At 36.8% G+C, this 27,820-nt stretch overlaps 1 protein-coding gene, 1 long non-coding RNA gene and 1 pseudogene across 2 annotated transcripts in view; 1 reads left to right on the forward strand and 2 right to left on the reverse strand.

Annotated features, from left to right (window-relative positions):
- The window catches only part of LOC112671654 (glutamyl aminopeptidase), an 87,835-nt gene that overhangs the window by 13,368 nt on the left and 46,647 nt on the right, over positions 1-27,820 (forward strand). Inside the window, exons 3-8 of the mRNA XM_025465924.3 lie at positions 620-751; positions 15,971-16,091; positions 19,026-19,180; positions 19,631-19,744; positions 22,656-22,790; positions 24,582-24,647. Coding sequence (XP_025321709.1) covers positions 620-751; positions 15,971-16,091; positions 19,026-19,180; positions 19,631-19,744; positions 22,656-22,790; positions 24,582-24,647 — 723 coding nt within the window. The remainder of the gene's footprint in view (positions 1-619; positions 752-15,970; positions 16,092-19,025; positions 19,181-19,630; positions 19,745-22,655; positions 22,791-24,581; positions 24,648-27,820) is intronic.
- LOC112671592 (dnaJ homolog subfamily C member 8-like) lies at positions 12,622-15,908 on the reverse strand (annotated as a pseudogene).
- Positions 16,510-27,641, reverse strand: LOC118353138 (uncharacterized). Its single transcript, XR_004811442.2, has 4 exons — positions 27,546-27,641; positions 26,100-26,178; positions 22,687-22,780; positions 16,510-16,939 (listed from the first exon to the last, which is right to left on the reverse strand). It is a non-coding gene; the product is annotated as an uncharacterized LOC118353138 (long non-coding RNA).

Raw genomic sequence — 27,820 nt, forward strand, 5'->3', positions numbered from 1 at the left:
GTATTCATGGATGAAGTATTAGGGCTGGTGATTGGCAGTGAGGAAGGCAAAGCTGACATGGACAGGCAACCAGACAGGTGGAGTCATCAGTGACATCAAGTAATGAAATCCTTCTTTCTGTCCGTGGTAACCAAGGCAGTAACTTTAGTGATGATACCTTGGATCTCTGATGTAGACACTGGAGATAGAAAAGAGAACCCAACATCCTGCTATGCCTGGTACAGCCATTGCCCTTCTGTGTAAATATCTGCTCCATTCTTCCTGTGTACAAGGCACCAAGCACAAGCATTTTCTTCATTGATGGATCCGGTATCCCCTCAAATATTATGGTCAGGATTGTGTATTTAATGTAGAAAGACAAACTCCTATATCATAGTCAAAGTTGTATTTTTCCCTGGGAAACCTCATACAGTGCATAGTTCAATCACGCTTTCACAGAACTAAAACTAAATGCCTTTCCCTCAGTCTTCTTCAATATCACCATTGAGCAGGAAAAACAAATTTTATCCCTAAGCTTTGACAAAGGAGCTCTGACTGAAAAGGCAGGTTTAGAGAAATCATTTGTCTTGTACATGATTGATCTTTTGGTAAATAAAAGATTATCTTTTGTTTTCAATAGAAAGAAGAATCGATGGATGATAAATGGAATAGAACAACTTTCCAGAAGTCTGTCCCTATGAGCACCTACCTGGTGTGCTTTGCTGTACATCAATTTGACTATGTTCAGAGAACATCAAAAAAGGGAATACCTGTGAGTCTCATTATATTTTTAAAAATTTCCTACCTATGCATCTGTGATTAATTTTCCATGTTTTTTGAATAGTTTTTCTCCTCACATGCAGACAAGGAGAGCCCATTAGTTCCCAGGGGCTGTGCACTTGATGATAGATACTCTGAGCAATATAGAAGATCATAAGCAGAAAGGACACATGAAGAATAAGCAAATATAATTGACATAGGAATAACTAGTTTTGAATTATTTTAAAAGGAAAATTCACTCTAAAAACAAAGCACACTCCTAATTATATCAGCACACATATATTAAAAGAGTTGAGCATGCCCAGTTTAGCAAAGTGGTTGAGTATATGTATTTGGGTGGAGTCCTGGATGAAGACCAGGGTGAGAGGAGACCACAGGAAGATGAGTATTCTTTAAAGTTTGGGATGCAGTTCCTTCACGTAATTCAAAATAAGACAACAAAAAAGTGTCAAAAAGCATTTTTAAAAAGTGTAAGAGATGAATAAGCTTTTAAAAATCAAGACAACTAATTCAGTAATTTCCTTTTGAAAACACAAATACTTTGACCTAATCAGTCTTCTCATTTTGAGGCCCCCATTTTGTTTATGTCCTAAACACTTGCTTAATCTGCCTTTTGGTTAGTCTGCCTCTCTGCTACATATCATATATATAAAACTTCATAATCTTTGCAGTATAACTTTCTAGGGAAAAAAAATCATCACTTCTATTTTACAGATGAGAGAATTGACACTTAATGTGTTCAGGTCATTTGCTCGAGATCACCTGCCTGGCAAATGGTGGAGACTCAAATTCTTTTTTTAAATTTTTAAAATTTTTTTGAATTTTTTATTATTATTATTTTTATTGGCGTTCAATTTGCCAACATATAGCATATCACCCATTGCTCATCCCGTCAGGGGACTCAAATTCTTTCCAAATACTGTACTCTGCTGCACCTTCTGAAATATAATATTCTAAAAATATCTTTACCTCTTCACCAATCACTGGAAGGAAGGGATGAATTCTTCTATTTCCCATGCAACTACCTGCCAAGGGAATTTACCTTTGTGTCGGATAGTAGGAGTCGAGCGTGGTTATCAGCATGCTGCCTGTACTGTATCCAGGTTAGAGGGGATAGGGGAATGTCCTGAGACCTTTTCAAAGAGGCTGTACATCGTGATGACTTCTGTCATCCCTTATCGCATGTGTTGCTTTGATGTGACCTTCAGTCATGGTGAAGAGCACTGCCAGGGGCTAATAGATAATATTCAGTGTAAAAAGGAAATGCCATTGGAAAGAGGAAATTTTTTTTTCTGTGCTGTGCCAAATGTCATCGCTGGGGCTCCTCCTTCGTCATATGGAGGGAAAAGCATTCATCCAGCTGCTTTTCTCTTCCTATATCATAGCAGTCATAGGATTTTCATCCAAGGATGCTTTCTTCTTCCTCTGCGGTTCAGTTGCATGAATGTCTCATCATGTGCAGGTGTTTTCTACACCACATTTTAAACATGATGATTAGATTTGGGGCAAGTTTTTAAATTTTGAGTAGAAATGCCAAGGCATGGGATGCCGGGGTGGCTCAGTGGTTGAGCACCTGCCTTTTGCTCAGGGCATGATCCCAGAGTCCCGGGATCGAATCCCACATCAGGCTCCCTGCATGGAGCCTGCTTCTCCCTCTGTCTGTGTCTCTGACTCTCTCTCTCTCTCTCTCTCTCTCTCTGTGTCTCTCATGAATAAATGAAAAAAAAACTAAAAAAAAAAAAAAGAAATGCCAAGGCAAAGCAGAAAGCTTAAACAATTCACTAATGATGATGTAATTCCCTAAATAAGGACAACGCAACCAACCAATCAGCAAAACGACAGTGTACTTGGAGCCATTTTCCAGAGTGACAAGGAGTTTGCATTTCCAATGGGACTCTATCACCTGGTCCTCTGACCAAGGACACTTATTTGTAAGGTGGTGACACTGGCTGGTTGAGTCATTAAAGCCTGTCCCGGTTAGTTAGCTGCATTCTATTGATGGATTTTATATCAAGGATTTGGGTGACATAATGAAAAATATAATTTGGCAAAAGATCCCAATGCCTTTTAAGTGGTAAATATTTCTTAAGTATCAGAGCTGAGCTCATAACATTCTGTTGTAAATTTGGTGAAGTTTTCACCATTTGAGTAGGAAATGAATATTGTCATAATGTATTTACTTTCTGACCATCTATTTGATAAGAGAGGAACAGAAAGCCATAATCTCTTTGGATACTTACTGGAGATCTGGGTCAGGAGAATTCAGTGAAAGTGAAGCATGGAGCTAAGCAAAGTAGGTACCCTTCCCTCCACCCCATCTACAGGAGACAGGCAACCACATTTTTCCCTCCTGCAAAACCTGGTAGGGCTGTTTTCTGCAAAATGTGAACAGAACATTATAAGAAAACTTTTAAGCCATCTAATGTGAATGTCAGTTTATGGTAAATTCCACCTCATTGGCATTTGAGAGTCTCCCTGCCTGGCTTTTCCTACCCACTCCCTCTAAATTGACATCTAGCAGTTAACACTCAAGCACAAATTCCCCAGTACAATTTGCCATTCCAGAAAAAATTACAGGGAAACCAACCTAGTTAGATCTGCTTAGATGAGACATCAACGAGAATGCAAACCAGCCTCAGTACTACATTTTTAGAGCTGAACAGACAACTTACAATAAACAGGCATGTGAGGAAAATAACAACATAAAAGAGAAAATCCAAGGCAAAGAAACAAAAAACATAGTGGGGGCAAATAATAATAATTGGGGAAAGTAAAGAGAAATCCAAAAAATCCATAACAAATTAAACTTCCTCACACATACAACCTTTAATTATTGCTCTCATAGATTCAAGAATATGATCACCATAAACTAGAACAGAAAGCAATGAGAAAACAATAAGAAATCAGCAGTCAGAGTTTAAAAACATGATTTCCAAAGCATAACTTGGCTCTGACCTCCAGGAACCTGCTACCAATTACCAATAAGCTTATGGCTTCAGTCCTGCCCACTGATTTGTATTTTTATCAAGTCCTGGAGATATTGTTTAAAGTCCTAATATGTTTTGTGGGTTTTCCATTTTTACATTGCATCTGTCATTTCTGTATGTGGAAATGCATCAAATCTTCAAGTTATTATGCCATCTTAACCCAAAGTCCCCATATTTCTATTTCAGTTTTAAAAAAATGGAACTAAGTAGTTTTAGTGCTATATCATACTTTTAGTAGAAATTTCATGAACCAAAAGACCATTCTCTTTTTAAAAATATTTTATTTATGGGACACCTGAGTGGCTCAGTGATTGAGCATCTGCCTTCGGCTCAGGGCATGATCCCAGGGTCCGAGGATCGAGTACCATATTGGGCTCCCTGTGACTTCTCCCTCTGTCTATGTCTCTGCCTCTCTCTCTGTGTCTCTCATAAATAAATAAATAAAACCTTAGAAAAATATATTTTATTTATTTATTTGTGAGAGAGAATGAGAGAGAGAGCATGAGTAAGGGGAGGGGCAGAAGGAGAGAGAGAGGGAGAAGTAGGCTCCCTGCCTAGTGGGAGATCCACCTCAGGGCTTCATCCCAGAACCCTGAGATCATCACCTGAGCCCAAGGCAGACGCTTAACTGACGGAGCCACCCTCATACCCCCAAAAGACCATTCTTAGCCACTTTGCTTCTGACAGTATTATTCTGGTACATTAATCATTTGCTATTCATAGTCAGATTATATTGTACAATCAAGAATCAATAGCACCCTGATTAAGCTCTCTTGGGTATGTTTGCCATTCTGGCAATAGATTCTTTATATAAGTAAACATGGAATCCAGACCTATGTTCTTCTTGTTTACTGGAGATTACATAGCAGATATTAGTAGTTGAACCATTCATTATGCTTAAAATGTCCTTGTTGCTCTTGAGAAAAAATTAGATTCAAGGACTCATCCCAAAAATTATTAGGAAGAAAGGTAACCAAGTTTGGAAGGTAGTTGAAGAGACTTTTAAGTTTAATTCTGTATATTTTCTTTTTCAAATACTATTTGCATTACATTTTGATTCGGTCCTGAAAAAACAGAATAACTTGAAGAGTTACTCCAAGTAATTTAGCAACAATTAGGACCAGCCATTGGTGGAAAGACTTTTTAAACTCTGTTGGTAAGAAATCACCTGAGGCCTTTTTCAGGTTTAGTTGATTGTTTAAGGGTTTTAAAGTAAATCAAGTTTTTAGGTATTTATCCAAAGAAAATGAAAACACTAACTTGAAAAGATATATGCACCCCTATGTTCATTGCAGCATTATTTACAATAGCCAAGATGTGAAAACAACTTAAGTGTCCATTGATGGATAGGTGGATAAATACACACACCTATATACACACAGAGGAATATTATCCATCCATTAAAGAATAAAATCTTGACATTTGTAACAACATAGGTGATCTTAAGAGCATTGTGCTAAGTGAAATAAGACAGACAAATACTGTAAGATTTCACTTACATGTGGAAACTTAAAAACAAACAAAACAAAAATAAAAATAAACCAAAAAAACAGGCTCATAGATTCAGTACATACTGGAGGTTGCCAGAAGCAGGGAGTGGAGGGTGAGTATAATAGGTGAATGGGGTCAGAAGATGCAAACTTCCAGTTATAAAATAAACAAGTTGTGGGAGTAAAAAAATAAAATAAACAAAATCACTGAATTCTACTTTAGAAAAACAAAAATTAAAAAGATCTGACAAGTACAAAATGTGGAGACTCTATGACTTTCCAGTTAAGTGAATTAACTCCTAAATTATCAATAAAATGCACTTTTTAAAAATAGGAGTCAAGTTATGGGATACAATGTCCTTGATAAATATGTCATTAACCTGATAGGTTAGTTCAAAGTTTTCCATTGGGCTATATTGTATTCCATTTTCAAATCCAGGACATGGATTATGAATATATTTCTAAGTTTTAAAATTTAGAGGTTTAGGGATCCCTGGGTGGCGCAGCGGTTTGGCGCCTGCCTTTGACCCAGGGCGCGATCCTGGAGACCCGGGATCGAATCCCACGTCGGGCTCCTAGTGCATGGAGCCTGCTTCTCCCTCTGCCTGTGTCTCTGCCTCTCTCTCTCTCTGTGTGACTATCATAAATAAAAAAAATAAAAATAAAATAAAATAAGATAAAATAAAATAAAATTTAGAGGTTTAATACACATACATTACTAGAAGTTTGGATGGAAAAAAGCAGGTAAAAAAAGGAAAATCACCCATATCTAATAGCTTTGTGAAGTATATTTGACCTATGACCTCAGTAACTTTGCCAGAATTTTTAGCTTTGCCCAGTTTTCCAGAAACCAAATTCAGGACAAGTTAAGTGGAAAGGATAATCCTATTCCTGAGAAACAGTAAATTCTAATTAGGGCTTGAGTTTCTTTGGGCATTTGACCTCTGTCTTTTGTAAAGGAGGATATGCAGAAAGGAGGAGTTACCTTGCGGAGATTATTTCAACTCTAGTTAAATTCTCCTTGGCTTTCGTGATCAGAGGGAAGAAGTTGAGGGGGACTAAGAGAGTGCTGGTATTACCCATGGAATTAGGTTTATGCTATAACCATACTAATTGATTAATTCAGTAAAAGAGATTATATTGTGCCTGCTTCCAAAAAGTTACAGGATGATTCCTGAATAGGTGCACTGGATTTATATCTTTGAATGAATCCTTCCTACTTGCCCATGTCTTCTTACTTTTGGCTTTAGCCCATTATTTGTCTGTAGTGGAAAGATTGGTTGAGGGCAACAAATACATGTATTGTTGGGGTTTTTAAAAATAAACTTTATTTTTTAGAGCAGTTTTAGATTTTATGCCATGGATTTTAATTTATGCATTCCCCTACATAGAAATAGTCTTAAAAAAAAGAAATAGTCTTATTAGAAATAAGTTTCATTGTTTTAATACTCAGATATGTTCTTAAACTTCTTATTTTGAAATAATTTTAGATTTACAGGGATTACAAAGATACAACAATGTATGTGACATTCGCTCAGCTTCTGCCAAAGTTAACATCTTACAAAATTGGTTATCATCAAAACTAAGAAATTAGTATTTGTACAAAACTATTAACTATGTTACAGACTTTATTTGAATTTCACCAGTTTTTTCACTACTGTACTTTTTCTGTTCCAGGACCCAATAGATAATACCACATTGTATTTAGTCATGATATCTCCTCAATTTTGTCCAGTCTGTGTCATTTTCTCAGTCTTTCCTTGTTTTTAATGATATGGATACTTTTGAAGAGTACTGGTCAGATATTTTGTACCATATCCTTCAATTTGAGTTTGTCTGATGCTTTCTCATGATTAGAGTGGCGTTTTGGATTTGGAAGAAAAATACCATAGAGATAAGGTACCCCTCTCATTAGATCATTTCAGGGTATATGCTATCAACACAACTTATTACTGGTGAGGCTAACGTTGATCACTTGGTTAAGGTGATGTCTGTTAGGTTTCCATAGTATAAATTACTACAACCCATTCCCAAAAGGAAAGGAATTAATCCCCACTTCCTGGAGGGAGGACTATCAGAGAATTTATGGAGATATATTTTACCTACCTCAGTGATGAATAAATACTTATAGGAAGAGATAACTAAAGGTTATGTACTGGGGGGCAGCCCCGGTGGCACAGCGGTTTGGCGCCGCCTGCAGCCTGGGGTGTGATCCTGGAGACCCAGGATCGAGTCCCACATCGGGCTCCCTGCATGGAGCCTGCTTCTCCCTCTGCCTGCGTCTCTGCCTCTCTCTCTCTCTCTCTCTCTCTCTCTCTCTGAATAAATAAATAAAATCTTAAAAAAAATAAATGTTATGTACTGGGGCACCTGCCTGGCTCAGTCAGTTAAGAGTCTGCCTTTGGGGGATCCCTGGGTGGCGCAGCGCTTTGGCGCCTGCCTTTGGCCCAGGGAGCGATCCTGGAGACCCAGGATCGAATCCCACATCGGGCTCCGGGTGCATGGAGCCTGCTTCTCCCTCTGCCTGTGTCTCTGCCTCTCTCTCTCTCTCTCTCTCTCTCTGACTATCATAAATAAAAAAATAAAAAAATAATTTAAAAAAAAGAGTCTGCCTTTGGCTCAGGTCATGATCCTGGGGTCCTGGGATCGACCCCCACAGTGAGCTCCCTGCTCAGCAGAAAGTCTGCTTCTTCCTCTCCCTCTGCTGCTCCCTCTGCTTGTGAGCTCTCTCTCTCTCTCTCTCTCTCTCTCTCTGTATAAATAATAAATAAATAAATAATCTTAAAAAAAAAAAGCTTATGTACCTATTCGATTTCTCCTTAAAGCTTTGACCATTCATTGTCACATTGCTCAGTGTGCACAAGGAGGAGGCTAAACCCCGAAGGGAATGAAAGATGCTAAGAAAACTTCAGTTGAGACGTGAAACAGGTGGTCACCACCGTCCAGCATCACCCAAGTGTGTTTTCAGGTCTTGGCTGGTCATACCATCTCTTTCAATGCCAAACATAGCACCCTCTGTTACAGGGGCCTTGCAAAGGTCCTGGGCTCTATACAGGGGAGTGCCTACTTGGAACAGTTCAGATAAAACTACAAAATCTCAAGAGATGAACAGGTGCTAAATCTGCTAAACAATCAACAATGGAAAGGCAGGGTGTTACATATTTATAAAATGTAAATATTAGGGAAAGTGTTATTAATGCTGGGACAAGAGGAGTACACAGATAAGCAATAGACTTACATTCTTGGGACATTCCTGGGCAAACCTGGCTGATGTGGTTACCTTTATCGATAGAAAACACTTAACAGACAAGGACAATAGGACATGGATCCAGGGCACAGCTGATCTGCAGTGCTCTCAGGTGGCAGTGGGAAACTTGCAGGCACTGGCTTGGCTTCTGACCAGGGCGGTGGTGACAGTTGTGGCTGGCCTTCTGTTCAGGCTGATGCCTCTCTGTTCATAGGGTCATTCTATGTTCAGTGCCTTCACCTCAGACCCTAACGTGCTCTTCAAGAACCCCAACCCGTCCACTTCACTATCCCTCTCCTGGTGCAGGCAAGTCTCATGTAGTTTTTTGAGGGAGAGCTGGATCTTCCTCTGTTCTCTTTCCAATCTATTGATGTAGTATAAATTCTGCTGTTTGTTTTTTTCTTGGCTTTCTGCTTTTATTTCCAAAAGCCTTCTAGCTACCCTTTTGCAAATTGAAAGGTTTTGGCTTTCAGATGTATTGTGTGGGCATGAAAAGCCTATTTTGGCAGTCAAAAATGTTTTACTTTTTTTCCCCTCTGTGTTGTCCTACTGTCCCTGAGGGTTATGTAGCGATCACTCACATATAAGAAAATGTAGACAAAGAAAATCACAGAGATTAATAATTCAATGTATTATCTATAACGACACCAGTGTTCTCGATGGGACACATAAAACTCTTACACGTCAAGCACTGCTTTATGACTAGTTTATTTAATGCTCCCAATTACTCTATGAGCTAAGGGCTCTTGTTATCTCAAATTTGCAGCTGGGAAAAATCAGGTTCCACTCTTAGAGTAGAGAGAAGAGGCAGCATGATACAGTAAAACCCCAACATTGGACTGAAGACTATGTCATCATTTTTCTCATGTACACAATGAGGAAGTTTATTTTAAAAACCCTTCAAATTCTAAAATATGAAATAGGGATCTACAGTTCTTATCTAAAACCGGGGGGCTAGTTGTAAGTTAATATTCAGAAATGTTCACACTCGTACAGGTAATATGGTACCACTACTGCATATGTTTGAGTAACTGCAGCAGGATCTGGGGCAGTGCCTTACAATCAGTCATATTTCTGCAGCAATGTTTTTGTGGTGAGATAAAGATTATAAAAAAACTACTGTTTGTTCAGGTTGAACAAGACTTCCCAATTAGTTTGCTCTGAACAATAAAAAGCTTTTTTATTTTCAGGACTCTTTGGATTCTATAATTGTGCAAACTGGAATAGTGGAACTTATCAGTGAGGCGACATATTATATTCTAGTATTGTCAGTAGTGCCAGATTCATAGAATTAATGTGTAGAATGAGACAGTGCATGGAAAGGGCTTATCACATTACCTGGAAATTTTAAGCACTCAGTAGGTCTAATGATTAATCATAATGATGACATATAAAGGAAGCAGCAGTAACCAGGCAGGTTCTTAATTCTTGTTGACATAAGTTCCATCTCTCAATTTCCTGGAGACACTTAAATGAAAGGGACAATAGTAAGAACTATGAAAGCCTTCCCATATGATGAGAAAAGTAACAACAACAACGATAAAATAGATATATCACACCTCCTCAAAGAGTAATCAGCTGAATATACACATTGGAAAGCACAGACTTTAGATCTGATACCAGCTCCATAGATTCAGTACTTTCAGGTATGACTAATGGTATCCAACAGTGGTATATCTAGGTAATTTAATTACTTAAGGCACTTATTACCTCTAAAAACTAAATATATGAATGCAAATTAGGTTCTTGAAGGCTTACACACTTTATATTTTATATAAGATTATAAAGTTTAAATATAAACTTGATATTTGACCTTTAACAGAGTCCTGGCATAATAAAGGATATATGACTCTTCTAGAAGGCAAGAAAGAAGAAAGAATATACATGCATATCCCCCTCCTAGCTCTGTGCTGTTTCAGTATTGCCAGTCAGATGCTTAAAAAAGTCATCTCAGTGAAGCAAGCTTATGAACTAGAAAGATGACAATTATTACAAAGTGATGACAATTCAGGGGTAATTTCCTAACTTTGTCACAGACAGAAGCACTGTGGCTTAGCTGACGATGGAGGAAGGCTAGCCATCTTTGCTAAAGCCCACAGAAAGGAGAGGGAGGTGCAGATGGAATGTAAGCTGAAGATGACGTTGGAGAGCAGGAAAGGCTGAGCAGAGGACAAGTGCAGGCAGCAGCAGAGAGAAGGATGTTTAAGTCACCAAATCCGAACATTGCAGATGATCTATTAAATGGATGCCACATAAAGGATCTTGAAGCTTCCAATAGCACACAATATTGGCATGATGGTAGAGTCTTTAAAGTCAGAATGTATTTGTTACATATCATAGATAGGACACACTCTAGATAAACTTTGGATGATTATGTTACAAGATTAATGGCTAAATCTACATATTCTGTGATTGGTTTGCTTAGGCGATCAGAGCAATAGTCATAAAATATGACTGATGACAGATCACAGGTGATCTTCAGACTGGCCAGACTGTGAAGACAGAACATTATGCCGTGGTGTTGGTTTTCTCAGAAACAAAAGAGGAAGGGGCTACTTTCATTCTGATTCAATTTAGATTAACATCAATCCAACAAGAGAAATATGGAGAGTGAGGAAAACCAGATTATGTTGTCTCAGAAGCATTCTGTGTGAAGGGAGTCAACCTACAAGTATGAGAGGGAAGATTGGGTACAAAGAGCAGAGTCTTTCTCCTCCTCGTTGTTCCACCTGGGGCTCCCACTGTTATCTGTTCTTCCTCTTTCTCCCTTTTTCTAAACCCTCTTTCATTCTTCAAACATCATGTGTGGAACAAAAGTAGTGTGTGGACAACAGTGGAGTAAGTCAAGAGGAACTACCCTTTCTGAAGTTTTTAATGGTAGAGAACAGATATGGTAGAGATTCTGAGGGAGCTTTGACAGTCTAATTCACAGCTGAAAAGTTCTGAGAATCTCAGTACAATATGGCAATCCTGTCTGAACATGATGGTTTTGATTTCATAGGGGGCAATTACCTTTGCTCTGTACAGTGGCCACCAGCTGGATCCTTAGTTTCACTTAACTTCTTGGAAAATGCATGGTCACTGTTCATAAAGAGAATGAGAACAGTAAGAAAATGTATCAATTCTCCTGGTTACTGAAAAAAAAAAACAAAAACAAAACCAAGCCCAAGACAAATCTCAAAGAATGCTGGGATGGTTGTTGAGTAAGTTGTGTTGCCTTTGGAGATGAAGATGAACACATCTTTACTTTTGCAAATAAAGCAAGAATGTCAACTACCCAGGGGATGTGCGAAGAGTGAGCCAGCTCTGGTAATTTCAGGGATGCTCTTTCAGTACTTGTCCTTTAAATTCTTGGATCTTTTTTCTGTTTTTCACATCTAAGAAAAGATGGCCTGAAATGTGTGCCTAAGAGAACACCAAAACTGGCAATACTTTTGGAATAATAAAGGAAGAAAGTAGACATAATTTCTCTTTCTGTTTTCTGTTTTTAAAATGATGAGTCACCTGTTCCATTTGGGTAGATGGGCTTGAATTTACCAAATAACTGCATATTTTGCTTTACTTGAGGGTTTTGAATCAGGTCTTAATTTTAGCAAATATGCTTCATTTGAATTCCTCACAAACTTTTTTTAAAAAAGTTTTATTTTTTAGAGAAGTTTTAGGTTTACAATTAAATTGAAGGAAAGGTACAAAGATTTTACATATACCCTTTTCCCCCACATATGCAGAGTCTCCCCCATTATCACGATCACTCCCTCAAATAGTACATTTTTTCTTTTTTCTTTTTCTCTTCTTTTTTTTTTAGGGTATAAAAATTTATTACAGGTACAGAATATGACCATTAACGAATGCAGACAGGCTAGGACACAATGATACTGGATGGAAGATGGCTAGCTCTTTGGAAAGTGAACAGGTTTGGGTGGCTCGGAGCCTCATGCCACATGGAATGGTCAGTCAGAAGGGAGAGCGCATGTCAGACACTGCAGGAGGTCAGGGCACCGAGTGACTGCTCTGTGTGTCCAATGCCTTCCCCATCTGATCTGGGGCTTCAAAGGATGCCACACCCAGAAGCAAGCAACTGAAGCAGAGAGGATTCCTAAGGTGGCCCAGGCTTGTCTCTGAAGTCACGGCAGCACCATTTTAAGCAATATGTTTAATTGGATGATTTCCACAAACTATACACGAAGTTTCTAACCATCACAATTCAGTGAAGTACAAAACATTAAGTTACAGGCTGTGGGAAGAGAAGGCAACACCAGTGGTGGCACCTTCCAATCCTGGTTGGTCTAAGAGTAGGGGGTGGGGAAGGTATCGTTTTAAACTGAGCCCCTCATTTCAATGTACAAAAGAATTACTCTGATCGATATTAAATTGTATTGAAAACAAAATGGACTAAAAAGCAACTACTACTCTATGTTGGGGTGGAAATGGGAGGAAAGAATGAGTCCTTCAAAGCAGGAGGGGAGACAGTTGGAAAAAGGTTCTGTGGCTGTGACCCCAGGTGGTCACTCACGCTGCTCCATTTTTACTTTGGGTGGTCTCAGGAAGGTCCAATTTTTCTTCTCTTTCTTCCCCTTTGTATTTGCTTGGAAGTGTCACCAGCTGTCCACACGGCCATCTCGACTTTCCTCGGAGTTTTTCTGCCTCTCCCTTTCCCGTTTGGCTTTTTCTTGAGCTTCAATTTCTTCTTCCCTTTGTCGCTTCCTTTCGTGCATCTCTTTGGCTTCTCTCTCTTTCCTTTTAATTTCCAGCTCAGCAAAGAGTTTCATGGTCTGTTTATATACTGCTTGTTTGAACAGCTCAGGGTCATCCTCCTCCACATTTGTAGGTTTTCCTTCCTTCTTTAATTGCTTTTCTCTCTCTTTCACAGTGTGTTCCACGTATTCTTTTCCTGCCTGAATGACATCCAGGGCCCTCTTCTTTTGTTCCTGATCCAGTAGCAACTTGTAAGCTTTGTCCACAGCTTCAAAAGCCTTTTGTGCTCTGTCAGCATCATCTTGATTTTTGTCGGGGTGTGCCAATATGGGTAACTGTCGAAACCCCTTTTTTATTTCTTCATCTGTCACTTCAGGATCTATCTGAAGAACCTCAAATGGGTTCAAATTGAAGTAGGAAGAACCAGGACGGGTCAATCTTTCAATCTGATTTTTGGATGTTAGAACGAATCTCTCTTCTCTGTTTCACCTCACTGTAACAGGTCATAAATGCTTCCTCGGTGCTCCCTCCGCCAGCCGAAGCCCCGCTCTCTCCTGGAGCCGCCGTTTCCCCGGCCCAGCAACCACGTGACTCCTCTTTTTCCTTTTTCCTTTTTTTTAACCAAAAATGAACCTACATTGACACATCATAGTGTTCAAAGTCCATAACTTACCTTTGGGATCACTCTTGGTGTTGTATGTTCTATATCATCAAATGTTTGATGACATATAACTATCATTATTATATCATACAGAGTATTTTCACTGACCTAAAAGTCTTCTGTGCTCCATTTATTCATATTTCCTTCTTCCTCTGCCTCCCAGCCCCTAGCAATTACTGATCTCTTTATTGTCTCCATAGGTTTTCCTCTTCCAAAATTAATATAGTTGGAATGAAACAGTATGAAGCCTTTTCATAATGGCTCTTTCAGTTAGTAATATGTATTTAAGGTTTCTCCCTGTCTTTTCATGGCTTTGTAGCTCATTTCTTTTTAGCAGTGTATAATATTCCATTGTCTGGATGGACCACAATTTATCCATTACCTGCTTCAGGACATCTTGGCTTCTCTCAAGCATTGGGAATTGCGAGTAAAGCTGCTATAAATATCTATGTGCAGGTATTTGTTGTACGTGTTGTAAAGTCTTTTAGTTAAATACAAAGGAGCACAATTCTGGATCACATAGTAAGAGCATATTCAGTTTTGTAAGAAACTGCCAAATTGTTTTCCAAAGAGGCTATACCATTTTGCATTCCCACCAGCAGCATACGGGAGTTCCTATCACTCGTGTCCTCACTAGCATTTGGTGTTGTCTGTGTTCCTGATTTTGGCATTCAAGTAGGTGTGTAGTGGCATCTTATTGTTGTTTTAATTTCTATCTTCTTGATGACATCTGATGTGGAGCATCCTTTTGTATATGGATTTACAATCTCTGTATCTTCATTGATGAAGTGTTTGTTAAGGTCTTTGGCCCATATTTTAATCAGGTTGTTTTCTTCTTGTGGAGTTGTAAGAGTTCTTTGTGTATTTTGGCTAATAGTCCTTTATCAGGTGTGTCTCTTGCAAATTTTTTACCCCAGTCTTTGGCTTGTCTTCTCCTTCTCTTGACATTGTCTTCCACAAAGTAGAAGTTTTAAATGAAGTCAATTATCAGTTATTTCTTTCATAGATCAAGCCTTGGGTTACATTTAAGAAGTCATCTTCATATCAAAGGACATCCAGGTTTTCTCCTATGTTATTTTCTAGGAGTTTTATAGCTTTGCATTTTACATTTAGGTCTGATCCATCTTGAGTTCATTTTTGTGAAGTGTTTTGAGTCTGTATCTAAATTCATTTTTTTTTGCATGTGGATGGATATTCAATTGTTCTAGCACCATTTGTTAAAAAGACTATCTTTGTTTCATTGTATTGCTTTTGCTTCTTTATCAAAGAACAATTGACTGTATGTGTTGGTCTATTTCTAGACCCTCCATTGTGTTGTATTGATCTATTTGTATATTCTTTTGCTAATACTGCACTGTCTTGATTAGTGTAGCTTTATAGTAAGTCTTTAAGTCAGGTAGTATTAGTCCTCCAACTTTGTTTTTATCCTTCAATATCAGGTTAGCTATTCTGGGTCATATGTGTTGAAATTGGGGGATAAAAAGTCTATGCTTGGATTTGATTTATAAATCATGTCATAGGGACATGAAATAACATCTTAGAGAATTAGAGAATTGATGCTTCCCTCTCAGAATACTTTGAATCACTGTATTTTAGACTCTCAGAGCAAAATAGTTACAATATTAAAAGGGTAATTTGGACAGTAATGGATAGAAGAGTACAAGTGGAAAAAATGTATCCAGGGGCTCTTTAGATGAGAAAAATCATATGATTCATTTCCTCAGAAACAAACTACTCAGAAGTAAGCAAGTAGGTATGTAGGTAGATAGATAGATAGATAGGTAGATAGATAGATAGATAGATATTGATAGAAAGATAGGTAGACACATAGATTTTAAGAATATATATTATAAATAGAAAAAAGTAATGTTTAAAAATACATTGGACAATATGCCAACCATTGTGTCTTACATTATTTTTAGTTACTGAAATCACTCAGAGAGTTATCAGTATTGTTTTCCTTTACACTTAAGTCTCAGAGATGTGAAGTGATTTGTCCAAAACCAGGATCCAAATAAGTCTTTACCTGACTCCAAAGCTCACCTTCTTTCCACTATGTTATATGTCATAGATTTTGTGTTCTTTCAAATAAAGAATAATTTTCACTAAATTTTTGTGTTTTGTTTAATAGCTCACTATATATGTCCAGCCACAGCAAAAGCACACAGCTGAATATGCTGCAAACATAACTAAGATCGCATTTGACTATTTTGAAGAATACTTTGCTATGGATTATGCTCTTCCTAAATTAGGTGAGATTCATTTTTTATTTTCTTATTTTTAATAGTGCCTTTGCTTTTATTTAAGTTAAATCATTTCCTCAAATCTTAGTATTCTTAGTTAATAGTCTCCCCTTAGGCTTTTTATTATATGCCTAAAATATGTGTCTCATATTTATTAGATGCTGAAAGATGCACTTTAGATTCCTCCAAGAATAATGTCCATAGTTACTCTGTTCTTACCTGATAAATGCATAGACTTTTATTTCCAAATAAAGATTAAAGTATTTAAAGTGCAAAACTGCAGGTATTGATAATAATCAAGCCAGAAATAGCAACCTATATTAGTTGATTTCAAAATCATTACCATTCCAATAGTTTACATTGCCTCCCTACCATCAAGGAAGTGATAATTCATAGGGATAAGTGATGCTATCAGAGTCCTATGTGTAGTCTTTCCATTGTACAGGATTAACTCTAGATTCCCCAGCAGTTAAAATGAAATACTGATGCTCCTTCCATAAATATTTTTTTTCTAATGGGGGGGGCATGTTTTCTTTTTAAAATAAAAATAGGGCTATAATCAAGATGGTGCAGATATGATACTTCTACCAATAGCAGAGGTGCTTTATTAATAAGCTTAAGTGGTGTTAACAAAAACTGTAAATGAAACAATCATATAGATGTCTGCAGGGATAAAATGATGACAATAAGGAAACCGACCAACCCAAAACTGATTTCTCTATTTCTTTTTATGCTTCTCCTTTAATAAACTATTAGTGCAAAGTGACTGAGGCACCAAATTCTCTACATGGGAATGGCTGTGGCTCTGGGCAACTTTGTAGATGCTCCATTTTCTCTTCAAGGGCATCAGCTCCCAACTATTAGAGAAAGAGACAGGAACAGAAACAACTTTTAATCAACATCAGAATAATATTTAATAAAATGTTAAGCACATTGTTTTAAAAGTCTCTTTTCTCTTTATTTCACTTGAAACACCTGGGAAAAAGTGGGCAGTGGAGCTCTTACAAATTTATATCGCTCTTCTTTTCTCTTCCTCTTTCTCCTATATGCCTTCTTTATACTTTTAAATGTATTTTCAGTCCTTTCCGAGTTGACTCACTCTTAGACTTTCTGTACAATTGAAATCTGCATTTATTTCACTCCCCATTCATTAAATACACTGGAGTTAATTAATTATAATGTCAATACTCGCTAGAGAAGTGAGGTTACAAAAAAGTCCTCTCATTCAAGGATTAGGTACAAATTACACTCCATAGTATTATAGAAAATAATGGCTCTTGGGGGGAATACTTCTCCACCCTTTAAATGGTATTCTTGTGACAAAACAACCAAGCCTATGAATGAAGATGACATAAAAAGGAAACTACTGTTGTAATCTTGACTTTTATTTAAAATATATCCATTTTTCATTCTCTTATAAAAAGCTTTTTTAAAAAATTTTAAAAAATAATGATAAAAATAAAAAAAGATTTTATTTAACTATTTGACAGAGAGAGAGAGTGAGTACAAGCAGAGGGAGCAGAAGGGAGAGAGGGAGAAACAGGCCCCTTGCTGAGCAGGGACAACTCCCCCAATACACACACCAGGGGCTTGACCCCAGGACCCTGGGATCATGATCTGAACCAAAGGCAGACGATTAACCAACTGAGCCATCCAGGTGCCCCTATAAAAAGCTTTAAGAATCTTTATGTTAACCAGAAAGGACCTTTGCTTATACGTCAGATAAAAATTTATTTTTATTTATGTGCCTCATTTAAATTATATATAATAACATGGGGTCCCTGCATGGCTCAGTTGGTTAAGCATTCAACTCATGATCTTATTCGGGTCTTGATATCAGGGTTGTGAGTTCTAACCTCACGTTGGGCTCCATGCTGGGCATAAAGCCTACTGTAAAAAAATTGTATGTAATAACAAAGTAATTACTATTTTATTATAGTTCATTAGCTGAAGAATCTGTATTCTGTCCACTAATCAAGCTCAACATTTTCTGTTTGGGATTTAACATAGAACTGATAGATACTGCTTCTTCCTGTCAGATGTTGTATCGAAGATTATAGGCCCAAACAAAAATAAGGAATAGAAATTCCTGAGGTGCTTGGGTGACTCAGTTGATTAAGCATCTCCCTTTGGCTCAGGTCATGATCCCAGGGTCCTAGAATCAAGTTCTGCATCGGGCTCCCTGCTCTGCAGGAAGTCTGCTTCTCCCTATCCCTCTCCCCCTCCCCCCTGCTCATGATCTTTCTCTCAAATAAATAAATAAATAAAATATTTTAAAAGAAAAGAATAGAAATTCCTGGTAGAATCCAACATTTTAGGTCTGGAAGATAATTTAGAAAGAATATATTCTATTTTATGTTGATCCAACTTATTTAACACATGGAAATGGATGGAAACCTATTCAGTTATTAGGGAATTGGGTACAATCTTAAGTTGTACAGAAGTAGGGAAAAAGCAGAATTTCATATTCTCTAATATTCTGCATCCTTATATAGACATATATTCCTGTGTACTTGGAAGCTGTGTACTTCTAAGTCTTCATTTGAAAACTTCACTCCTTATTCCTCACAGCTTATCCTTGAAAATAGACTTTCTGTTACCTAAGTGAAAATCTTAAAAAAAAAAAAAAAAAAAAAGCTAACAAAAATGAAGTATAGAGAGAAACAAAAGCCATAAAATTATAGAGGACTGAAAAGAGCAATGCCATTAGTATCCTTGAAAACTAAAAGACACATTGATATCTGGAGTCAACAGGAAAAGTTCCATGGAAAGTTTGAATGCATGAAGGCTGAAAAGTTTGCACAAATAAATGATTGTCTTCTACTCCAAGAAATTATTTTTAGTCCTTTTAAAAAACATTCATCCAAAGAACTTAATTTAGTAAGAAATGTTATAAACAAATGCAAAGAAGTATTTCTCATGGGACCATTTCTTTTTCCTTAGATGAAATCGCTATTCCAGACTTTGGCACTGGGGCTATGGAGAACTGGGGACTCATCACTTACAGAGAAACAAACTTGCTTTATGACCCTCAGGAATCAGCCTCTTCAAACCAGCAGAGGGTGGCCAGTGTGGTTGCCCATGAACTTGTGCATCAGGTATAGAATCTTAGTATCAAATTAGCTTGTTTTTAAAAGTGGCTTAAGACCCATAGGAATTATGAAAATTAACAATAACGTAGCAAATAAAAAACAGCCAATCAGAAAATCCTGCTCAAAGTCTTTCTTAGTGATAATAAACATGTTACCATACAAACCTGTTAAGACACATTGTTTTGCCTTTAGTAAATGCACAGGAGACCTCACTCTGACTTTAAATAGGCCCAATAATACCTAAATAAAGGCAATAAACTAAAGAGAATTTAAGATCATTTAAAAATCAGGAGAAATTGAAAAAAAAAACAAGAAATAAATGTTATTTAAGTACAATGTCTGCCACTTCTGTGTCAAGTGGCAATATTTATATGGACAAATAAATGTATTGAAAATTTCTAGGTTTCTGTACCACAAGCATAAGAATTTAACTCTCTTTATTGCTTATCATTTCAGTGGTTTGGAAATACCGTGACCATGGAATGGTGGGAAGACTTGTGGCTAAATGAAGGATTTGCTTCCTTCTTTGAGTTCCTGGGAGTAAACCAAGCAGAAAAAGACTGGCAAATGGTGAGCCACAAAACACATAGCTCTAAATGTCTATTTGTCTCCTGCAAAGCACAGAAACCTTTATACCATGACAGTGTCCCTGAATCAGGGGCCTGGTCCGATGGTGAATTCGGAATTTTGTTGTCAGTATGGAGCAGAGTCAATTCATTCTACTGACTTATACCTTGCTTAGGCCAATGCCCAGGCCTTGGAGGGCAACTGACCACCCCAATCTGAGGATGTCCTCGATAGAGTCACTCAATAACACATGTCAAGGCAGGAAAACAAATAGTGAGCTTAGACAACGAGGCTCTGTACTGAAGTGTCTATAGTGTTAATCCTTTGAAAAATCTAAGTCTAATTTTGCAAATGACTTACCTAATGCAGGTTGCTGAAATAGTGTGTAAAGAGAGAAGGGCATAAACTGGGTGTTACAGGGGATGTGACCTTGAGCAAGTGACATATCCTGAGTGAGTTCTCTGCTCTATGAAAGAAGAGAGAGAGTTGTTCTCTCCTTGTAAGCTTAAAAGCTCCTAAACAATACATTTAATTACCATTATCCTACCTCCTGTCCGTGAGGGGCCTGAAAAGAGGAACCTATGAACCCTAAAGATATTTTTTCTGAAAAGCTAAATCTGTTTTTATCGATACTTAAGTGGTATAAGTACTCTTGCCTGGATTTATGAAAGAGTCAGTGTGTAGATGTATAAAAATAGAGAATTACATGTTGTGTACTATAGAGACTACTGCCCTCTACTGGAAAAAATAAAAAGACAACCTTAAAGGCCTGAAGCCCTTGGTAGTTTCCATAACCTACTTTAAAGAGTGAGAAAGTTAATTTCCAACAATTCCTGCTTTAAGGTTTTCAACCATGAAACTATTGACATTTTGGACCAGATAATTTGAAAGTGGTTGACATTTGTGGGGGTTGTTCTGTGTATTTTAGGATACTTAGGAGCACCCTTGGCTTATATTACTAGATGCAGGTCACCTCCCCCCAAGTTGTAAAACCAAAAATGTGTCCCCATATTTCCAAGTGTCCCCTGGGGGACAAAATTTTCCCTAGTTGAGAATCACTCGTATATGTTGAAAATTTGATTTTGTATTGTTGAAATTAAACTATAAATATGAAAAATTATATTTTCCTTTATTTTCTATAAAGTAAACTGAGGCCTTTCTTATTGCAAGATATTGTAAGAAATTATAACATTTTAATATTGTTGTATTATGTATAATACATTTAACATTTTAATATTCCAATTTGGTACTTCAAAACACCAAATAAATTTCAGAAGAATTTGGTATGCAGGTTCTTTAGTTTTTTAAGATTTATTTATTTATTAGAGAGAGAGAGAGAGAGAGTGAGAGAGAATGAGTGGTGGGGTGGAGCAGAGCAAAAAGGAGAAAGAGAATCCCAAGCAACTCCCTGCTGAGTGCAGAGCCCAATGTGGGGCTCAATTCCATGACCCTGAGATCATGACCTGAACTGAAATCCAGAGTTGGGTGCTTAACTAAATGACCTATCCAGGTGCCCCTAGTATGTAGTTCTTAAATGAAATGTAATTACATGGTCCAACCCATCCATCCATCCATCCATCCATCCATCCATCCATCCATCCATTCTTTATCCATTCATTCAGTCTTCTGTGCTCAGTGAATACTACAGAGGATACAAAATAGAATAAAACATATTTCTTGCCCTCAAGGAGTTCCCAACTAAGAGTTGGTGGATGGAGGGGAACAGATATAAATAAAGGTAAATTGTAAGAGAGCCTGGTAAGTAACACAACAGTGGAGCCTTATTTCACAGGTGAAAAAGCTGATGGCCAGAAATATAACTCTCCAATCTCATGCAGACAATTGTGTAATACAACCAAAACTAGAGTCAAATTTCCTGACACTGAGAACTGAATTCTTTCTACTTACTTAAGCCTTTCAGGTATACAGAATTTAAAATCCAAGTCAAAATTACCTTAATTGGCAGTCATCACTTGACAATAGTACCTTGCCTATTATAATGGAAATCACAAAATTGGAAAATCTGAAAGTAGTATGCTCTTCTTTGAGGAATATTTTTAATTAAGTAAGACTAATAAGACTTGATTTTTTTAGTAGTGATTTAACAGAATGAGATTTCAGAATCTAATTGATAAAGAATCAAAATAATAATAGCAGTTAAAGTGTTAGGTTTCACTCTGCCAGGTACTATGCCAAATGCATATCATGCATTATCATTGAATTCTCTAATTCCAAAAAGCATATGCCATTATTATCCTTATTTGAAATTAAACTATAAATATGAAATTTGATGGATTAGGGAGCTTAAATTTACAAATCTAGAAAGTGGAATAATTGAGCTATGAGCCATGAATGTCTGACTATAGGTCTAGACCTCTCAACCACTCTATTTTGCTGAAAAAACATAGGATTGGAATGAGAAGATGATCATTAGAGTTAAAGCAAAAACAAATATTTTCTTTAATTATGAATCATCCAAATTCTAATGATTCACCGACCAAAAAAAAATCCTAAACATCAATTTTTGATCAACATGCAGTCTCACTTAATTCTGTGAACAAATCTGTAAGGTGATATTATTCCCATTGCACAGATATGGAAATAGGGCTTGAAGAGTTTGACACATGTCTGAAAGTCACACATGAAGTAGCATAAACAGAATTTACAGATGCTTGTGTCTTCATGGCCTGTCATATAGGGGTAAAATCAAAGGAATTATAACAGAAGAAGGGCATGGAACCTGTATAGATCAATCAATGCAAAATATGATTAATTTGAATACCTAGTCCTTGTCTTAAGTAATTTGAGTCATTTATATTTATTTCCCCCCTCCAGGGTTATATAAATGATATTCTGAAATATGAACTGGTATAAAGGAAGTGCTGTCTTTTTTTGGTTCCTCCTGTCATTTCAGAGAGACCAGATGTTACTTGAAGATGTATTACCTGTACAAGAAGATGATTCTTTGATATCTTCACACCCAATTGTTGTCACTGTGGCAACTCCTGCTGAAATAACATCTGTTTTTGATGGAATATCCTATAGCAAGGTAGGGAAAATATGACATTGTTGTGAACATCTTCCTGCTTAATGAGTTTCAGTAAATACTAAAAATGGGAAGACTGGTGAGACTATGCTAATGGACTTTAGGAAACAGTGTAGAGCTTATTCTGGGTGCTGAATATTCAATAGTTTGTACTTTTTAGTCAAACTGATCAATGCTGGTCATTGTCACAGGATTTTGAATCAGATTTTAAAAAATTTCTCCTTTCGCTTTTGTTTATAGCCTCTATCATTCTACTGGAACATTTATACTTTAAGCTTCAAATTCAAAATTATTTTATTTGATTTTTTTTAAAAGACAGCATATCTTTTTTTTTCCTGCTATGTGGTGTTTGAGAAATGCCATATATGTGGATATCTTTCCTAATGGAATCTTTTAGAGAAGCCAGGAAGAATTTAAACCCAACTCAGTTTGAAGGAATGACTTTTATGCATTTTTATACAAGATATAAAGATGACTTTATTAACATGTAGTAGATGGGGGATTTTTGTCCATTAACATGTTTTGCAAAGCTACTATAAATCTACAGTGACCCATTTCTCCTACAGTGTTTCCTATAGATCCTCCTCCAAACATATTCATGACTGCATGCAGTATAATTTAGTCATTTCCTTTTTGCTGCTCATGGTTTACCCACTATGCTAAATTGCTCAAAAGCCACTGCAAACAAATGCATTTTTTTATTCTGATAAAACAATATATTATAACTATTAAAATGAATACTAGATAAAATGGCTTGAGTGAAAAAAGCCTTCTATATATTACTATTTCAAAGTTATAGTGTCATAGTTTTGGCTTTCCCTGTCATTATCCATGGCATCTTTTTAGGCTTCCTTTATTCATTTTTCTTTCACATCACCAATGATCCTTTTTTTTTTTTTAAATGGACATCTTAACATTTCTAATCTACTTATAGTATGTTCTAATATCTCATGTGGAGATATTTATATTTTATTAAACCAGTTTCTGAGTCCTGAATATTCTATGGATTTAAGACATTATGTCAGAAATAAATGAATGTTCTAAGCCTTAAGTCTTCTACTAAGTACAAAAATAATTTGTATTTAAATGACAGTAAAAATTGCTAACTTAAATGAGAAGATACATGTTTTCTGGAAAGTCACCTGAAAATTGATTTAAAAATACATAAATAGTGAATTTTAGTATTAATCTTATAACATGTGCAGAGAAAGTAGAGAGCAGAGGTATTCATCAGATCCTTCAGACAAAATAAAACCAAATGAGATAAACTACTTTCGAAGATGATTGTATGCCTAAGTGATACATCTAACTATATTAAACTATTTGACCAGATAACTCCTCAACTATCTATTTCCACTAAATATAATCTTTTTAGAGTATTGAAATATATTTTAGAAGTAAGCAGAATTTTATCATGGAATTACTTTCCTTATATCTCCCAAAAATAGTTTTTTAAAAGTATTTCTAACCTTCTTCTTTCATTAGAAAAGCCCCATCTGCTGGTTCATTTGGTGAAGTGCAATAATTATTTAAACCCCAAATCAATAAAATGATGGCCACTTTATCAATTTTTTCTCTTTACTCTTTAATTCCTTTAGAAGCAGATACAGGGGCTGTGCCAAATGGCATTTTTATCCTAAGACTGTAAAGCTAAAGCCAGGTAATTTAGTGGAGTCATCTAGAAGACATAATCTCACAAATATGATCATGAAATACTCTTCACAATAGTGATCACTGGTGTGTGTTTCCTGCCTGTCCTTTACTAGTTCAATTTGTCATTCTTTCCCACCACAGGGAGTTTCCATTCTGAGGATGCTTGAAGACTGGATAACACCAGACAAATTTCGGAAAGGATGCCAGGTATGATTTATTACTTTTTAATAGTATTAAACATAAGCTACACTGATATGCGGCTGATGAATGTCAATATGTGATTGATTAAGGACGGCTCCCTTTTTACTTTTTCTCTCCTTACTCAGGAATAGATTAAATACCAAAACAGAAAGAGGTGACTTCACGTCCAACTAAGTGCCTATACTGTATCTGTAATTACCATTTAACAGAAATCTCATGAAGAAGTTGAATGGCATCCTTAATTATTTTGGATACCATTTATATGTGAATTAGCTCACTCTGCTATAATAAATACAATCAACCAGGTCATTTAAACAATGGAAATTTATTTTCTCACAGTTCTGGGAACTGAGAAGTTTATGACCAAGGAGCCACAGATTTGTGTCTTAAAGAGGGCTGTCTCCCTGGCTTGTAGATGGTTGTCTCTTTGCTGTATCCTCGCGTGGCAGAGCAAGAGAAAGAGCTCTCTGGTGCCTCTTATCAGATGGACATTGGTCCTGTCATGAGGGTCTGACCCTCCTGACTTCATCTAAACCTAAATACCTCCCAGAGGCCTCATCTGCAAACACCATCACATCAGAGATTAGAGCTTCAATGTATGAATTTCAGGGAATGCAATTCAGTCCATAGCAACATGATATAAAAATGTATATGTATCTCTAAGTCTTCCCTTACAGTTAAAAAAGGACTTTTTCCTTGTTTTTAAAAATGGCATAAATACACATTCCTATTATGATGGAGTCACTGAATAAAGAGGGCCTGCTTCCTTTTGGAAACAGAAATGACAATAAATTTTCGAAAGCATTTCACACATCCCACTTAAGCTTTTTACGCCAGTAGATATTTCAGTTTCATTTGTATTTTTCTAGCAAAACCTAAGCCAATCCTCTTAAGATTTTATATTATCAGTTTTGCTACAATCTGTCCCTGCAACTGTCCTGTGTGCAGGTTGCCCCTATTCCAGCCTAGAGATGGAGTTGTCTTCCTACTTTTTCCCGTTCATTTCCATCCTCCCTACTGCAATGCCCAGGTAGTTCGGCAGAGTGGCGGTGCTGGTGGCCAGTCCAGAAAGCAGACAGCAGATCAGAGCTGCACCCTGCTAGCTTTCCCAAAGAGTGCCAGTACTTCTTCTGGATGTAATTCCCCAGGACAATGCCTGCTCACCATGCCTTCAGCTATCACTACCACCAGGTCTTCTTATGTGCCATGTAGTGCTTTCTATGCTTTCCCAAAAGGAGATCGTCCGCTTATACACAGTGCTAAAACTCCTAAGTGACTACTAAAGAAATAGGACCAGAACTTGGGGAATATTCAGGTAGTACATCAGTACATTTTACTCCTTTGGCCCATTAAAAAAAATATTCTGTGTGGACACTTAATAGAACGGGAAAAGCTATGTGCATGTTCTTATGTGTACATGAGAACATCTTGTAACTTTCCCGTCAGCTTCAAACTCACATTTCATCCTGTCTTCTCTCACTGTGAGCACCTCTAGGGAGGAATGCTGTCTTCTATATCTTTGTGTCTCCTCTGGTACCTAGTAGAATGCATCCACATGTTAGGCAATCCAAAAAATGCTTCTTGAGTGAATCAACAGTCTATAATAAGTAGTATGAAATATAGAAAAAAGCAAAGACAATTCCTTTTTAAAAATTAAGTTAAAATTCCATTTGCATAGTTTTTATCTAAATTAAACTGATCAGTAATGCATTCTTGGAATCTTCAAAGCTGACTTCAGATTAAGTGATTTTTATAGAAACTACTAGAGCTGTACCAAAAGAATCTTTAAAAGTAAATAGCTAATCTAATAATTCAGTAATACTCTTCATATTTCCTTTAACCCAAATATCTATGGTATAATTAATTAAAAAGCCTGTCTTGTCTAAAACTAATATTTCTCAGGTGAAAACTGTCTTCATCCACCCTGTGACTATAGATGGAGCTAGAAACTGAACTAGAATGAATAGGTATTAATTTTTTCATGCCTCATCATAGTGCTATAGAATAAATTTACAAAAAAAAAACCCTACTAAAACATTCACTTTTCCCTACAATCTTCAAACACTAGCTAATATCTGAAAATAGTATATGATCAGTATAGGCGACACTCAATAGCTCTCCAACAAATTGGAACATTCCTTTATTTCACTCAAGTATCCAAATAGTATCTCTTCTTGAGTTATCACGCTATGATTGCTGCCCCTAAATCCCACAATCTGATACTGTTCAGAATTTTTCCTTGCAAATAATAATTTTCTGTCCAAAGTTACTCTTCATTAGCTAACCTGGTGTGGCATGAAATCTGGGGGTGGTCAGCTGTCTGTTCTCTTTCATGCTCATCACACTCCTCCAAACCCCATCCCAGATAACAAAGTAGGTGCACAGTGTGGGAAAATAAGAGCAAAGTCATCACCTGGAAAATCTTTAAGGATATGCTTGTGCATAAGAAAAAATCATTATAGATAATGGGGCGTTTGTAACAGTATATGGTCATGAAATCAAGCTGAGCAACATATCCATCCTTTCTTTTTCTCCTAGTATCAGCAGTATCACTAATAGGACAGGAACGGCTCAGCTGGAACATGGCCTTTCCCTTCTTGGGATACTAGTCACAGAAACAGTGCTCTTTTCCTTTTATTCTTACCACACCAATACCAGCTAATGAACTATTATTGGGGCACCTAGCTCATCATAAAATTTTGAGTGGAATGACTGCATTGTGATTATTCAAGGTGAAGAAAGAAATTTCTTCATATAGACTATTCAGAAGTGCACTAATCTAGACAAAATAAAATTTATGTCGTTTAATATACTGTTTATATAAATGACTATATAGCCTGCAGTTCAGGAGAAGCAAGAAACTGCAGTTTAAGAAACAATAATACCAACACCACTGAAACCCACACAAACTGGTCCAGGAGTCAGAATTCTTTCAAGGTCACTGCAGGAAACTCTCTTCACCTATCTTCACCTCTCTAGGCACCGGTTTCCTATACCCCTAAAAGTGTGAGAGTTGTGTTAGATAGTGTTTAAAATCACTTCTAGTTCTGAGATTGCACATTCTAAACTCAAGGCATTGTGAGTATACAAATAAACTCCTCTAAATTAATTTTAAGAAGCTATGACTCACTAGAAATTGTCATTAACAGGTAGCTATAGTTACAATTAATTATTACTAT

This window comes from Canis lupus, chromosome 32 (assembly GCF_003254725.2).
Source record: "Canis lupus dingo isolate Sandy chromosome 32, ASM325472v2, whole genome shotgun sequence".
NCBI classification, from domain to species: domain Eukaryota; kingdom Metazoa; phylum Chordata; class Mammalia; order Carnivora; family Canidae; genus Canis; species Canis lupus.